The sequence below is a fragment of the Osmia bicornis genome, chromosome 5, assembly GCF_907164935.1.
Source record: "Osmia bicornis bicornis chromosome 5, iOsmBic2.1, whole genome shotgun sequence".
Taxonomy (NCBI): domain Eukaryota; kingdom Metazoa; phylum Arthropoda; class Insecta; order Hymenoptera; family Megachilidae; genus Osmia; species Osmia bicornis.
In genome coordinates, this window is record NC_060220.1 from 2,511,139 (window position 1) to 2,527,175 (window position 16,037).

At 42.9% G+C, this 16,037-nt stretch overlaps 1 protein-coding gene across 11 annotated transcripts in view; it reads right to left on the reverse strand.

Moving 5' to 3' along the window:
* LOC114876538 (potassium voltage-gated channel protein Shaker) overlaps positions 1 to 16,037 on the reverse strand; it is a 119,843-nt gene that overhangs the window by 9,279 nt on the left and 94,527 nt on the right. For 7 of the 11 annotated variants that reach the window (XR_003789405.2, XR_006829376.1, XM_029188111.2 and 4 more), the window contains 4 exons: positions 6,955 to 7,078; positions 4,598 to 4,863; positions 3,541 to 4,184; positions 2,191 to 2,320 (listed from right to left, as the gene is read on the reverse strand). Coding sequence is in view for 8 of the 11 variants with exons in the window: in XM_029188111.2 (XP_029043944.1) it covers positions 2,191 to 2,320; positions 3,541 to 4,184; positions 4,598 to 4,863; positions 6,955 to 7,078 (1,164 nt within the window). In the remaining 3 variants the exon portion in view is untranslated. Of the gene's footprint in view, positions 1 to 2,183; positions 2,321 to 2,380; positions 2,511 to 3,540; positions 4,185 to 4,597; positions 4,864 to 6,954; positions 7,079 to 16,037 lie in introns of all 11 variants that reach the window. The other 4 variants (XM_029188108.2, XM_029188109.2, XR_003789406.2 and 1 more) reach the window with 4 other exon arrangements.

Sequence of the window (16,037 nt, forward strand, 5' to 3'; positions counted from 1 at the left end):
AGCGAGTGACGCCGGTTTCGCGACAAAGGAAGTCGAGCTGGATGCGTGCATCGTAATGGAAAACTGGAACGGGCCTTCAATACATCGGGTGTCTCGATAAATATCCCTTTGACGCTCTACCAACAAGGTATTTCAACTCGCTGAGAGTGACATTATTTAAAAGCCTGATTTATACGTGTGAAGAAGTAAGGAATTCGAAAAGGTTTCAATCACACAAACGTTCTAGCTAATTTCCATCTATTGCTGCTTTCAAACTACAACTACCACGTTCAACCGTATGGTATAATTTCCAAAGGACAGAGTACAGAGGCTACGTAACTGTTTAATAGGGCATATGCACTCCCAGCTTCCCGAAACACAGCGAGTTAACAGTTTACTCGCGAAGCTAGTGTCTTCTATTAGGCGACATTACGGTCTCGAGTGTTTCTCCTCGATGAAAACGCGACGTTGCGAGCGGTTTTCATCGTCGCAAGATCGAAACTCGTCGCGATTTCTCGACCCTTTCGGCTAAAGGGCGTTCCCAAGGAACGTAACAGTGTCGGTTGCCCCGAGGACACTTATTGATTTACGGGAGACAATTGCTCAAGAAGCCCTTTCGGCCGTAACAGTAGAGATCTCGAGTTCTCTCTCGACGGATGCTCTCGAATCTCGAGGGTCTACCGCGAACCAGGAAACTAGTATGTCGATATTATAACGTTGTGCTGTTCCTGTGATCTTCAATCGTGAATCTTCCCAACTACGAGCTTATCTTTCGCTACTGTAATTTCCTGAATCGTTACCGTTCACGGTTCTACCCGTTTCCTTAAAGGTATACAGTCAAATCTTTGCTGATCTCGAGGTTTCTTTCAGTCGAAATCAAAGATTCGGCTTCGCTGATATATCTTTTTACGGATGATAATATGATATCCATGGTATTTTCTTTCATTGATAATCTCAAATTCTCGACTCTATAAGCTCGCATTTGATCCCAACTCAATATTTGCGAATCGTCTCGTATTACGATATCAGAGTTGCAACGTCTGGCGAGTGAAAAATGCAGCGATTCGTTCGAAGGGATAAAGAGAATTTATGAAAGCAGGTTTGAACGAAAAGGGAAGTACGGGGCCGAATCAGCACGGAATCGAAGAAAGTAATAAAACGAAGAAACGGATATCCCAGGACGATTGTATAAAAATTAAATAACGAGCAGTCGATGTTTCGATCGATCGTCTCGCTAGAGTGAGTCGAAGCATGTTGAAGAAAATGTTGCGAACGGCACTCTATTAATATACAGGGCGTTTCAAAATAGAGTGTTCTAATCAATTAACCAACCGATGTTAAATTACCAAACTTAATTATATATATATTAATGGTGCAAGCCGTTCGAGTTATAGTGTTACGATAATGGAGAATATAATTTTCGTCGCCTGTTTTGGAACAACCTGTACAGGATAGAAAGAACCGGAGGAGGAGATCGACGAGCAAAAAGTAGAAAAACGAAACATTCCGAGCAGGGGCTAAGAAACGGATGCGTGATGATCGAGAAAATTGAAAATTAGCGTGTTCAAGTCTATCAAGCACTATAATTTCAAATCCTCAAGAAAACTAAGAGTTCAAACTAAAAAGAAAAGCGATCAAACGAGGATAAAAAATGGGAAAGATACTGGACTTGGGAGAAAGAGGATAAGAAAGAGGGTCGTGCTTCCAGGATCGAAAAATTAATCTAGCACAGCGTTTCCCAAGTGTAAACTGTACTGAAATATTAATAAAAATTACTGAGTAACAATTGAATTTATGTTTGTAATTCCTTCCTATAATCACCTATTTCTAATTACATATGTATTAAACTGACCCCTTTCAGTATTGTTTCGCTTAGCACTCTAAAGTCGAGGAATTCCATCCCAGGTATTAACCGAGGTCTTAATGTAATCGTCTTACTGGTACAGCGTACCTAACGATGAATTAATTACAATAATTCAAACAGGATCGTGTCTGATCCCCTGAAAAGCATCGGTATTTCATTGCAACGTTAACTTTTATTTCGTGAAATTGAGAAACGCTGTATTTGCTAGTATAGTAATAAAAAAGTATCAAGGAGCGTAAGTTAAGTTAAGTTAATTTAAGTTAAGTTAAGTAAGTATAGTAGTGTGTGTTCGTTTTCATTTTGGCGGGCATTAACTAGAGTCTTAAGTGAAAGTGAGTACATCATACGTCATGTCACCATAGCCCACGGTCGTCATCGTGACAACGGCCCACCAGAACGCGTCCGGAATGGACTTGAAGAACGAATTCTCGGAGCCGGCCTCCGCGAAGTATACCGCCGACGAGAATAGCACCACACCTGCAATGCAAGGAAGAAAACACCGGTTCAGTGGGTTTAACGCCCCCGGTGGCTTTGTACCTCATGTCCCCGTAGCCCACGGTCGTCATCGTGACCACCGCCCACCAGAACGCGTCCGGTATCGATTTGAAGAAGCTGTCCTGCGTGCCCGCCTCCGCGAAGTAAACCGCCGACGAGAACAGCACCACACCTGGAACGCACACAAGAGGAACAGACGCTTCAAGACACGCTACTTTAGCGAGCCCCTTAAAGCCTCTCTAACGCGTCCATTCCATCCTCCATTTCCGCCATTACACCTTCATTCCACCTCCTCCTCCTCTTTCCATTCTTCAACACTGATCCCCTATATCTCGATGGATCTTCACCACCCATTCTCTTCTCTTCTCTTTTTCATTCTTTCCTCTTAGCTGCTTGACCGAGCAATTATCCATGCTTTCATGGCTTCATTGGATTTCCAGTCTTGCTTATCTCGATCATTGTGCATTGTGCCTTAAGGAATTCTTAGTGGGCTTGCCATAGTTTCTTTTTCGCTGTATCGTTGTTACCGGGACGATTGTTGTCCAAAAATCGCAAAATTATAAAACGATGTTCTTGGCAAGAGAGAGAGAGAGAGAGAGAGAGAGAGAATTGTAGACAAGAACATCGTTGGAAGTTTTGTCGAGACTCGAATTAAGAATCGATAGACGAACGGGGGTTGTAAATCTGTCGCGCCAACCACCAATGGATCTACCCTCCGGAATATTCAAGTAGAAATTACTTGCCTTAAAGTGGTGGTGAATATCAATGATTTAGCGAGTCTCTCGAATGCTTCCGCTCTGTTTTTCACGACGATTAAATTGCAAATTCTCTGTTTCTCGAAGGAAGGTTCACCGAATTCGCAGTGTTGTCTTGTTAAAATGCGACACTGCTGAATAAACGTCTATCGTTCTTGAATTCCAGGCTCTGAATTAAAATTTCGCGAGGAAGGTAAACACGCTCGTCGCAGGAGAGAGATAGAGAAACGTTACACAAGTATTCAGTAGTTTCGGTACACTTGATTTGTAGAAATGGAACGTAGAATATATCAACATTATTCGATTAACAATTTTAACGAAGAAGAAGCTGATAGTAAAAAAGAAGGTTCCCCTCTTTCCATATTCTACGTTTCAAAGATTTATTTTCTAAAATATAGGAAGAAGCTTAGATAGAAAAAGGAAAGGAATAAAAATGGTAAGACTTACCGATGAAGAGGAAAAAGATGAGCAAGCCGAGTTCCCTCATGGAGGCCTTGAGGGTTCGGCCGAGGATCTGAAGGCCTTTACTGTGCCTGGACAGTTTGAATATCCGGAACACCCTGACAAGCCTGATGACCCTGAGTATCGCCAGGGACATCGCCTGGTTCGTGCTCTTGTCCTGCGGGCTTACCGGCGCCTTCGGCAGATCGATCGTCTCCTCCTCCTCCGCCACAACGGTGGCCAGAGTGATGAAGTAAGGAATGATCGCGATGATGTCGATGATATTCATTACGTCACGGAAGAAGTTCAGTTTATTTGGACAGGCGAGGAAGCGCACCGATAATTCGAACGTGAACCAGATGATACAAATAGTCTCTATTAGGAAGAACGGGTCGGTGATGTCCGGCACTTCGTCCTCCTCGATTTTCGTGCCGTTCGTCGTCGTATTGAACACCTTGTAATGTTTGAACTCGGGCAACGTTTCCAGACAGAATATCACGATTGACAGGAGGATCACGACCACGGATATTATGGCAACCACACGGGCACCCTGTGAACTCTCCGGGTACTCGAACAACAGCCAGACCTTCCTTTGGAACTCGTGCGACGGCAGCGGCTTCTCCTCTTCCTTGATGAATCCTTCGTCCTCCCTGTAAAATTCCTTCAACTATTACACCCGTATTTAGACATTCTTGTCATCGCAGGACGAAAGTTATCAAATTGATCATTTTGTCTGTGAAGGAACGAGGATCGGAGGGAGAATTTAGCGAGAAAAGAAATTCCAACTTCCTCGCCCCTCTTTTATTTTCCGTGGTAACGAAAGTCATGAAAAGAGATCGTCGTCCACTTAGAAGCGGTAGATTGAATTTCCTCGAACAACGAGCTCGTTTCACTTCAATGGGAGATCCTCTCCTTTTTTCGAAGAGATTCAATCTTGTTGCATCAACAGTTTTTAACCGTGAACGATGCAAAAAATTGAAAGAAGAACGTTGACTTTAATAAAAGAATCCCAGGGAGTTATGAATTGAGCCATCGTGAGTTTATGAAATGACAAACCGTGTACCTGAATTTGTTGGTAGCCAATTCGCCCAGCTCGTAGAACTTGATCTCCTCGGAGAAGACATCGAGAGGAACGTTGACAGGACGACGTAGCCTACCACCGCTCTGGTAGTAGTAAAGTATCGCGTCGAAGGATGGCCGATTCCGATCGAAGAAGTACTCGTTGCGAAGCGGATCGAAGTATCGTAGCCGCCGTGACGGATCGCCAAGCAGCGTGTCCGGAAATTGGTTCAGCGTACGCAGCTGCGTCTCGAACTTTAGCCCGCTCACCTGTCCAACATCGTTCAAAGCCCGTCGATTATTATTATTAACGCTGTACACTTATTGGCCACCGCAACCTGGGCCACAGGTTTAATCAGCTTTCGTTAGCGGCGCAATTAGAACCGCACGCTCGATACGTCTCGCCTGCGAATCGCCAATTTTCCGCGCCAAACAATACCCACCGATCGATATTCGATAATACAGACTGCCGCGATATTCGCGACCGGCTTTAACCCTTTCATCCCATATATCGCGTCGATCGGCAAATAAAATTTTATCGAAACTAGTCAAAGTTTAGTTGATTACCACCCGTAAATATAACGACGAATAAACGAGATCATGGTTAGAACTGATTTGTTACGATTCGCGAAACGACTAAGGACCTTCTGTCGATTCTCCACGTTGCAACGGAAAACTAATAAACGAAACTAGGGTAATTGCATCCTACCATTAGGACGATTAAGAAGAAAAAGAAGAAGCATCGGTTATAACTGTCGCGGCAGGAGGTGGTTTATCGATGATGGCGAGCAAAAGACCACCTTCGAGTATCTTCGAGATTTAAAAACTGCAACCACCACCTCAAGAAGGCGTAGTGCAATTTTCATTTTAATCGATATATTAAGAAGGCGTTGAAATCGCTGAAGGAGAATTCAATTTCTTTCGAGACGAAACAAACGTCAATGGTTACGTTCCGTTCGTTAAAAATACTTAGCGCTGGAAGAGTTGAAAAAACATACGTGATCTCAACGATCATCAATTTCTCTAACAATTGGAGAAACTCCAAAATACTTGAAACTTTGATGAATCGAGGACCTCGAGTAAGCGAGCGTGTAAACGGCAACCAAGGTCTCAGTTTGGAGGACTTTAACGCGAGATTTGGTAAAAACGACAAGGCGTTTTAGGACGCGACGACGACGGCGACGACGAACGTCCCGTCGAGAACAGAAATTGGATTGCACCCGCGACGGCGCGGACACACGCGTGTGCACCGTGTCACCGGTCGATATTTACTCTCGTTATCGAACCTCCACGAGTGGACAGGATTTGTCACGGAAATCGCTCCTCTTTAATCGACCCCTATTCTTGCCTCGCTTCAAATTTCATTTTGCAGAAAGAAATCTTTCACGAAGGTACAATGAAAATTGTTGTTTCGTCAAAGTACCTTACGCGCAGTAGTACAAGTCAACGATAATGCAAACCTAACCGCAGGAGGATCGATCATGGCGCGAAACGATTTGTATCGGGAATTTTTCGAGGCAACGATCAAACAGTTACTGTAATTGGCGCAATGCAGTCGTGTCATCCACGAGGACAGATAATTTCGTTCACACAATACGACCTTGCTACTATATTGCCCCTGATTCCAAGACGAACTTGGACGGCTGCCAAAATACGGTCTGTAGGTCACTTCGTGTCTTGAGATTATCTTGCTTCGTCGAAAAGAAAAGAAATACGAGTGGAGAAACAAGGAGAAACTGGTATGATAATGTACGTATACATCCGTCGTGCCGAAAAACACACCGGAAATCGATTCGAATGCGGAACACGTTCCCTCAACGATCGCTAATGCTTTCGAAACCTTCGAGCTTTCAAACAGATTCAACATTCTATATTGATTGAGTTACTCTCACAATTTTCAAGAGAAAACATTGGATATCCATTGCAAAATGATAACACAAACAGTACGGGTTACGTTACCGATACGTTAATTGTAAATCTCTGAATGAACGCGGGCCGAATGGAACAAATCGAAAAACGATTTACATACATGGCTGACTCGTTCAACTGGAATTCTCTGTTTTATTTCACCGATTTCAATCTTTTTCTTTGGCGTGTCGAACAAGGCGACAAGTATGCTTCGTTATTCCGGACAATTGCGATCAAACGCGGGCTTCGTACTTTTTTCCAACTGGAAATTTCGACTCCAATTATCTCGCCGCTCCGATAGAACGATTTCCGACTGAACCGTTCTACAGGCTGACGCAAATATAAAATCACCTCAAGCGTGAAATAAAGTTCAAGACAGCGTTTTAAATGATTATTGAATGAAACGTAGGGATTCTTATCGAGGAAAGATAAAATGAAATTTAAGGTGCTCACGTTAATGACGACCCTCTCGCAAAAGTCATGATCGTGCGGAATGGGCTCGAAATGCGTGACGCCTGTGTATTGGGTGTGGGGGTTCGGCCCATCCTCGTCCTGGCTGCTGAGTTTCGGCAGCGATCTGAAAAAGAAACACAACCGTATCGTTAAACCGTCCCATCTAGAACAACGTTGAGCCAAATGAAATATACGTACATACATACTCGTATATTATACACATATAGATAGAGGAAACGCTTGCTTTTACAAGGAGAGAGGGCACCAATTTCGCGATGTTGATTTTAATCCTTCGAATCGTTAAACCAAGCATATTTTAACGACGTGTTGATACAAGGTAATGAAAGTTTAGAAAATGTAGTAGAAAACTTTCGAGTGAGATCTACCCTTGTATAGAGGGGTGATTTGTAAGGAGGAAGAGTGTTGCAACGTTTTCTAAAAGTTTCATTAAAATTGGTGAGCCAAAGTTGGGACCCTCTCCTTGTTAGTATATCATACAGAGGTTTGTAGAAAGGTAACAAAACTAGGTTGCGCTACCTCTGCACTAACAGCCCCTATACCGAGCTATTCTCTTAATGAGCTACTAGACTGGCAAGCCACTAGGTCGACAGCCTTCTAGGCTGCGATACACTTTGATAGATCGGTCAAGCGACAGATCGATAAAGAATTAACACCAACTATATATAGCTATACGTATTATATACATAGCTAGTCTAAGATCGAGGGAGAACAGGAAGCCACTAGTGGTAAGATAGCTACGATGGAATGTTCGTTAATTATCGGAATGGAAAATCGCTAATCGAGGATACTATGATTGGATCGTCGAGAGAAACGGGCAAGTTACCAGTTTGCTATGGTTTAGGATTAACTCGTTGCATCGCGCAAATTGTATGATTTCTAACATGTTTGCAAAGTAATCACTAACACGTAATTAACCGAAGAACAGGGTCAAAGACTTTACCTCTTCTTCTTTTTTTGATTCGTATTATACACGAATCAGTCAACAGGTTCAAGAAGGTGAAAGAAAAGGAATTTTCTTCTCGGTTCATAAATTCGATGGTTAACAATGGTACGTACATAAATCATCGGGAGACATGCGTGACTCACGTCAACGTGGAAAGCTGCGGATCCATATCGAGCAAAAGTTCGAGAGCCGATCGGTGTTCGACAGGCAGGATGCCAAATGAATACGCGAATCTTAATTAACGCTCGTCCATGAGCAATTGAAATAACGAGCCTGAGGCTCGTCGCCAAGAACACGGTCGTCTCCTTGGACGTCCTCGCTTTCGATCGTGCCGTATTGTACATTTTTCAATCATAATAAGCGAAAGCTTTTAATAAGGAAAAAATTTTTTAAGTAGCTAGAACGAACGAACGCTTCGTACGGGAAAGATCGAGCGTCCCTAAGTCTGAGAAGACGGAGAATCGTGGAGAGCTGGCGCATGGCGTCGAGGTGTTCTACCAGCAAAGTAGCAAAGGGTGAGAAGAAAAAAAGAGAAGAGAAACGAAAAGTAGGAAAGAGAGAGAGGGACGTCCCACCAAAGAGCATCTCCACGCTCCACTTTGTGGGGTCGTGAGGGTCCTGGGTCGATTCCCGACTTTTCGCCCTCTATCGCGCACCATTTCCACGCCAAAAATTCACTTTCCTTTCTCGCCTTAATCGAGTGTCTCTTCTCTGATTATTGAGTTACCAAATCATTCGAATTTAAAACCTAATTTGCGATTATCTATGATCGTGACTGATCGTTATAAGTCGTAAGATTAATCGAGAGGCAAGCAAGATCGCGCATCCTCATCGTCGAGCGTTTTTCGCAGCTGTCCGCTTTCTTATCGCTCGACGCTCCTGCGAGGATTGTGGACAAATGGTTTCTCGCCTTCGTTCATAGGTCAGCAGCAATTCTAAATGTGAGATTAAGGACAGATTAGCCCCGGAAACGGTTCTCTCGCGGTGCAATCGGCGTGCAGACGGCGCGACGAACAAAAGGGAGCGCCCAAGCCAGACGAATTTTCCGGGCTGAAAGCTCTCTTTGTTAGTTACCAACCGCCGTGGAAGCTTTTGCACCAGCCACAAATTCCTCTTCGAAACTACCCTCTGTACTCTATAGGTATATATTCTTCAAGTGGTCACCGTTTTACGACACCGACACTTGCATTCACTTCACCGAAATTGTTTCTTCTTCTTCTTCATCTTTCCCGATAGAAATTGCAACGAGACGGTATTGTTTGGAAGATGATTGGACGAGGAAACTTGCGCAATTTGCATGAATATTAAATAAGTTTACAAGACTTTGGAGTAGTTGCTTTGATAGGTTCAAAGAGAGTTTCAATTAGAAAACGTATTTATATGTTGAGTTACGTTTGCACTGTTGTTCGATGAAAATTAAAAAGTGTAATTTCGATTTGACGTTTCCGATTGAATTACGCAAACATATACATACACGCTGAGAAAAGAAGTCGCTATTTCAATTGTAGCATTTAATTACGAAGCGAAAGGTGGGACAAGAGCCAACTATTTATCAAAGTTTGTTCGTGACGTAAGCGCGAAACTCGACAACGACGAACGGCTTCGACAAAAGGCAGAAGAAAATATCAGGTCGTAGATCTAACGCACGCGTCGAACTAGTTCACAGTGACGGATGGTTTATTCCTAGAACACCAATGACAGTCGATGCACTTCGTGTACCCGAAGCGTAACTGAGAATAGCTTGACGTATCGCGAAAATAGACACATGCTGTTATGTAGCACGTTGCATCCTCGGCCACGTGTTTTCTACCTTTTCAGTCCTGCGGCTTTCGATGATACCAATCGCACCGAGGAACATTGGAAATTAATCAATCACTTTCAAATGATTTTTCATGATCTTTTAAACATTTTTTAAATATTTAATAACATAAAAAGAAATGTTGTCAAGAAACGTTACGCTTTCAGAATCAACAGACGATGAAAAATTGATCGAGCGTAATCCAATCGTATGACTTTCGTATAGATATGTAGATCCATTGAAAGGGTTAAGATAAAAACGCAGAGTGCTTTGATGCACAATGGCAACGCTCTCGATCAACAAAAGACAAAAATGAGGAGCAAAGTCGAGCATTGTCATTGTCTCTGGCCGGTTACAATAGCCATTGTATCTAAGAACGATCGTCGATTAAGACAAGCAGTCAATTAAGAAACCCTCTCGACGATGCCCTCGCGATTAATAACATCCTGAGCTGTGAGCTCGTCTAATTGGAAGGAGCTGTGCGTTCCCGTCTTTCTCGTTCAGATGCAAGGAAAGCAAGGCAACCAGTTGAATGAAAAGCCGTTCTCATTGTTAGGATCGCGAAGAAGAGTTTATTTCCAGTCGTCAATGGTGGTAGTGGCGGTGTCGAGGACAGGGGAGGGAAAAGGGACTGTGTTCCGGAGCCCACGTATATCTTCGTCGAGCGACTGAAAATAGCGCGTCGCTTCGCGGAAATAACGAGTCCGTCGTCTTCTACCGTGACCTAGAAAACACGTGCTCTGTCGTTGGCCAGGGAGCGGAATCGCGAGCGGAATCGTGCAACGACACCAATCTACAAGAAAAAGTATCAACGAGACTCCATGCGAATCGACCAGCACGCGTCAACTTGTTATTTCGCGAGAAAATTGCAATTCATTCTCTACACTTCGGGGCATGTCGGTTCTGTGAAATTGCTCCTATACTTTTTGTTTCTTTGTTCCACTTCGAAACGACACCGCAAGTTAATTCATCCTACTTGCCTCGAAATGCACAGGGTGCCCCATAACTGGTGTACAATCAGCAATCGAGTGTTTTCGAGAAAATTGACTTTCAATATTTACCTGGCACGTATGTACTTAACTCGATTAAGTATGCACCAGTTACGGAACTAGTATTCCGGTCCTTCGTTCCAATATCCGCAAGTTTAGTTAGCTTTGAGTTTCCTTTGGTTCCGTAAAGTTTGCCTTCTTACAAGTTGCATATAAATATATTGTCAAAAAATGATTGATATAACACTGCAAAATAGTGCAATGATCTTGGGAACGATGTTTCATTTCAGCAACCAAGTTGGAAACATTGATGGAGTATCGATGATTGTAGTACGATGCACAGCTCGTAAAATATAAACGACGAGTCAACAAACATGGGAAGCTCTGCTCGTTAAAGAACCGCGCTATTTTCGTTGTACCATTAGCTCCACGTGTACAACGTGTCTCGTCTGAGAAAAGGTTCTTTTGAGTCATACGTGAACCTATGTAAACGCACGAAAATATAAAGTAGGTACCTAGATCGTGGGATGAGAAAAGTGGGCCAATGTTTGAAACGTTTCCAACGTCGTTGAATTATGCTTACGAGAAGATCGAGGTGTATGGAAACATATCGTGTTCCGAAACAAAACAATGCTCCGTTAAATAAAACAAACGTTTCCTCGTTCGGTGCTCTTTAAATCTTTCTGCTTCCTATTTCTATTGGAACTGATAGAAGCTTTAAAGTTTGAAGCTTCGTCTATTTGAAATATTCCTAGAGCCTTTCACCAGATGTTTCATCGTCAATACTCATCCGCCATCGTATAGAGAAGGATTTCAATCTCGTAGCAGGAAAAAATTTCAAAGCAAAACTATTCGGTATTACAAAATTTTCTTTTCATTTCCTGTAATCGAATAAGGAAAGACACTTGATGAAATTGCACGAATAGAATAAGAAGTTTGTTGAATTTTTAAAATTCCTGTAGGAATTAAAATCGAGGCACGTACTATGACAAGCACTGTGTCGAAATTTAAAAGGCCAACCCGAAAATTCGGAAAAGCAACCACGATAACGATCGACCTAGCTTCCGCTGGAAATCTATAGTGTACACGGCATTGCAGATCGCTCGGATCGATTCCCAAAACTCGTCCCGCCAAAAGTTCCCTCTCTTCCTGCGAGGCGACACCCCTGACCTCGGACAAATGGAATTAGTTCGTGACCGAAGGTGTTCGACCAGACTTGCGTTACCAATTAGAACCTGACACCTTTCACGGTTCTCCCCGGGCAACGTTACACCAGTTTGATAGACGTCAAACACCGCTATACAAGGTGTCTTTGAGAAAACCGATATTAATTGAGGATAAAGTAACTTGGAGTTAAGAATTTTCTAATCTAATAAATGTTACAAGCTTTTCAAGTGATTAAAAATTATATTGTTCAAACCTACCCCACCAAAAGTAATAATTATGCAAAACTATAGAGCGCACCTCTCCAAAATAACCAATGCCATAATGCACGTTCATTAGCTTTCATTTATCTGCACATTGAATTAAATTAAATTATTATAAACTGTCGCTATGGAATGTCCTGGTTGAAATTTGTAAAGTAATAGTACATGAATTTCACTCTGGTTTATTGTTTCCAACGATTAATAACCAGCCATTTTGTATAAAGGACACCGATGAAAGGTTTGCGTAGTAATTGTGACGAAATTTTAAGCTTCAAATTAATGTGGTATAAATGGTATTTTACAGTACATTTATGTCACCGAAACCGTACCAGACTGTCAGTGCTTCGAAATTAACCATTTAATATGATACGAATTTCCATTGTTTATTACAACCGGCATCCATTTTTGCTTTATTATCTTGTCATTGCGAGAGAATTCTCTGTACGTAACAACGAATTCGTTAACGCTCGCTTACATGCATCCTCCATTTTTCACGCTCGACGTGACACGCGCATTAAGGACAGCATCCATTTCGCGCACGCCTCTCTTGCATCCTGTTTTTCCCCCGTGTACATGCAACTTCTTTAATGCGAACGAGAATCGTGATTCAACGCGGCTCATTAATTCTCTTCGGCATGGAGGATTTCATCAACCAGGCAAACGATGCTGGAAGAACGCTATAAAAAGTTTCCTTTAAGTTTCAGTCTGATGCTGCCCTTTGATTCTCAACACTTTAACCGTCTCACTTCTGGTAAAGATTCTTTTCCACGAATATCGTTATTAGATGTATACAAAATTTACATCGGGAAATTGGAAGCAGCCTGAGCACACATCTCGAGGAAGATGAGAAGTGCACCAGACAAGGCTATGAATATCCAATCTGCTGTAACCAAACATCAAATCATTGCACAAGACAGGATACTATTTGACCCAACAAAGATCGCGACAAGATCCATAGGATATTTTCCTCCTCTACTATCTCTCTATCGATAACTTTCAGACGTCCATTTTCCTGTTGTTGCATCCGAGTTCGATGTTGTGAAAGCAGAATCTCAGCAGCGAATTTTTCCGAGGGAGGAGACCTCGTTTTGGAAATCGTGCGCGTGCATTCGTGCTCAAGCATAATCCAGTACAGAGTTGACCCACATTAGGAGAGATCAGCGACAGGCGAGAGAGAAACGAGGAAAAGCTGACGCTGCATGCATCCCTCAGGCGAAGCATGACCCTACCGGACAACGAGAACATCGAGATCCTAACGAGCCCTTCGACTTCGGCTTCGTCTACCCTAAGGCTCCTTTCAAACTTGTCAGATTTATCTGACAAGCTACGCGAGCTTCCGTTTCATTACGCGATGTATTTTTTAAGAAAGAAGCTAAACTTCGATTGATAAAACGTGGTCACTGTGAAGCGGGCCAAAGACTTAGCATTCTCGAGAAGCTCGTGACCATTCAGGGCAGATACTGGGGGATCGTCATTAATTCAGACGAGTTCGAGTTCGAGGAGAGCCCAAGTAACCCCCCTGCTTCACCCTTGACAGCACTTGCTCGTTGCATCGAGTGCTCCCGAGAGAGATAGAGATATAGGGATATAGAGAGAACCGACATTGGAAATTCGATGCTGCAAATTTTCTGCACGCCATCGAACCTCGCGCTCCGCCAATATCGCTGCCCGATGGAAATTCGATGAATTTTCACGTTTTTTCCGAATTCATCAGGAAATTCCGTTTCAATTCAACTACGAAATCCAGCAAAGGTAACTTTAATTTACCGAACAGAGTATCCTCTCGTATAAATTTGCATTCAGAAATATTGTAAAGTTATGAAAAATTATCCTTAACGTAGAATTCTAAGGTAGAATTATAAAAACGATACCAGTGTAGTTCTATTCGAAAGATCAAAGCTCTAACATCGAATAAAAAACAAGCGAAACGTAATAAATCGTTGGATTAATGAGAAGTAAAAGCTCGTTTAACTTCTACTTCCGTTTAATCGACGGAGAAGAGGAACGCTTGAAATCTCGTTGTCTCTGAATCAATGTTTTAGTTGACGAGTCAATGCGGCAGCTGGATGAAAGAGAGTTGGATACAAAACGATTGTTTCCATCGAAAGCCGAGAACGGGAATCAAAGAATAATTGTGAATTATAGCGAAATTCGCGAGCCAACCAGGCAATGGACAAAACGAACGAGAGAAGAACGATCGATCCGCGAGCGTCGACAGGATTTTGCATGCGCAATATTTAAATTCTTATACTCGTTCCATTTCGAGCTATTACCCAAAATCAATTCCAGGGTCGTCACGTCCAGCAACGTTTCTCCATTACATGTTTCTAAAGTTTAATTTTCATGACAGTTAAGGACCTTAATATCGACAGCTATTGCGAAACCTTTGATCTCAATATTTCACATTTTAGTTCATCTGAATCATATTGGGTCCTTCAGTCAAATTCGGTTTCTAATATTGCCAGCTCCTATTTTCCATGAATCTCTACAATATTCCAAAACTTTTCGTGACTCGAACAAAAGTGGATTGTGAACTATAATAGTTCATCGACATACTATACGCTAGTTTACCGGATTCAAGTGTTCCTCTCAAGCACGAACAAAGCGTAAAATTCGTTTCAGCCGCTTAACACGGTCCACGGAAACGGAGGACTGGCACGACGAAGTCGTGACGCAGGCGAGGGTTTTCCAAGAGTTTGAAAACGGTTGGGTAGCGATGCACGCGCGTGGCCGCGTGAACGCACACACGTGATGCTCGAAGAGCACGCGAACGAGCCGCCTACGCGCGACCAAATCGTGCTCAACGTCAGCCACGCGAGAAGCGAACGGCCCGTCAACGCAAAAAAAAAAAAAAACCCCGTCACTCGACCAACCGAGAGAAGTTGCAGAGACCACTTCCCGCGACGCACGGCCCTGAAGAGTACGCTTGCCTTTGGAATAAACCTACCACTCGACATTTTTTCCTCTCTTCTTGCATCACGGCGCAAAACTCGCTTGGTTAAATAGGTCTCCGCGCGAGTCTCGCATCATTTTCCAGCAGTGATCCCAACAAATTACGGAATGATGCCCGTGGAACGTCAGCAGCGATGCAATACTAATCGCGTTGCGGCATGTACCTTGCGGCAGTAGTTCTTAGACCCGCCACCAGAGGGACAGTCGCAATAACTTTCTCGCAAGTAGTCAGGCAGCGATCCGCCACTACGTGTACATTACCTCGAAAACTAGTTCAAAAGGTCTTTTGAGACCATCACTTTTCCCAAACTTCCCGAAACTTTGAATAATTCTTGTCTGTAAATAAGCATCGAAGTGACTCGAGCATGTACCTCGGCAAAATTTGCAAAAGTATCGAATATCCATAACTTAGTTCAAACAACTCTTGAATCCAACAGAAGATCCACGTTCAAGATTCTCTTGCTAACAAATCGCGATTGGAAGGACGGTGAATTTTCCTTCGTAAATTTGGCAACGAGTCGACCCGATTTGTTCAACCAGTCGGAAGGAACTTCAATCGTTTGGACGGAAGCCACTGAAGACGACGTGGAAACTTTGGTCATTAATTATTCCATCGAAAAGCTCTTCGATTTAACACGAATTCAAACCGTTTAACTCTGCACTCTCATCTTTGACAGGCTTACCATTTTTAATAATGTACAATGAAACCAGTAAAAAAGCGAATAAATTCACATCAACAAGCTGGCCAGTTATTCCGAGTGAAACTTCGTTGCTGCCGTCGTTGAAATTGTTTCTCAAATTAATTCGACTCGTCCAGCTGTTTAAAAAACGCTGGACAGCACAGCTTTAATTGACTCTAGTAATCTCATTAACACCATCGATTACAATTTTCGCCACCCTCGCGTCCAAAGCTTCATCGCCGATTAGCGAGAAACTTTGAAAAAAAATTTCGC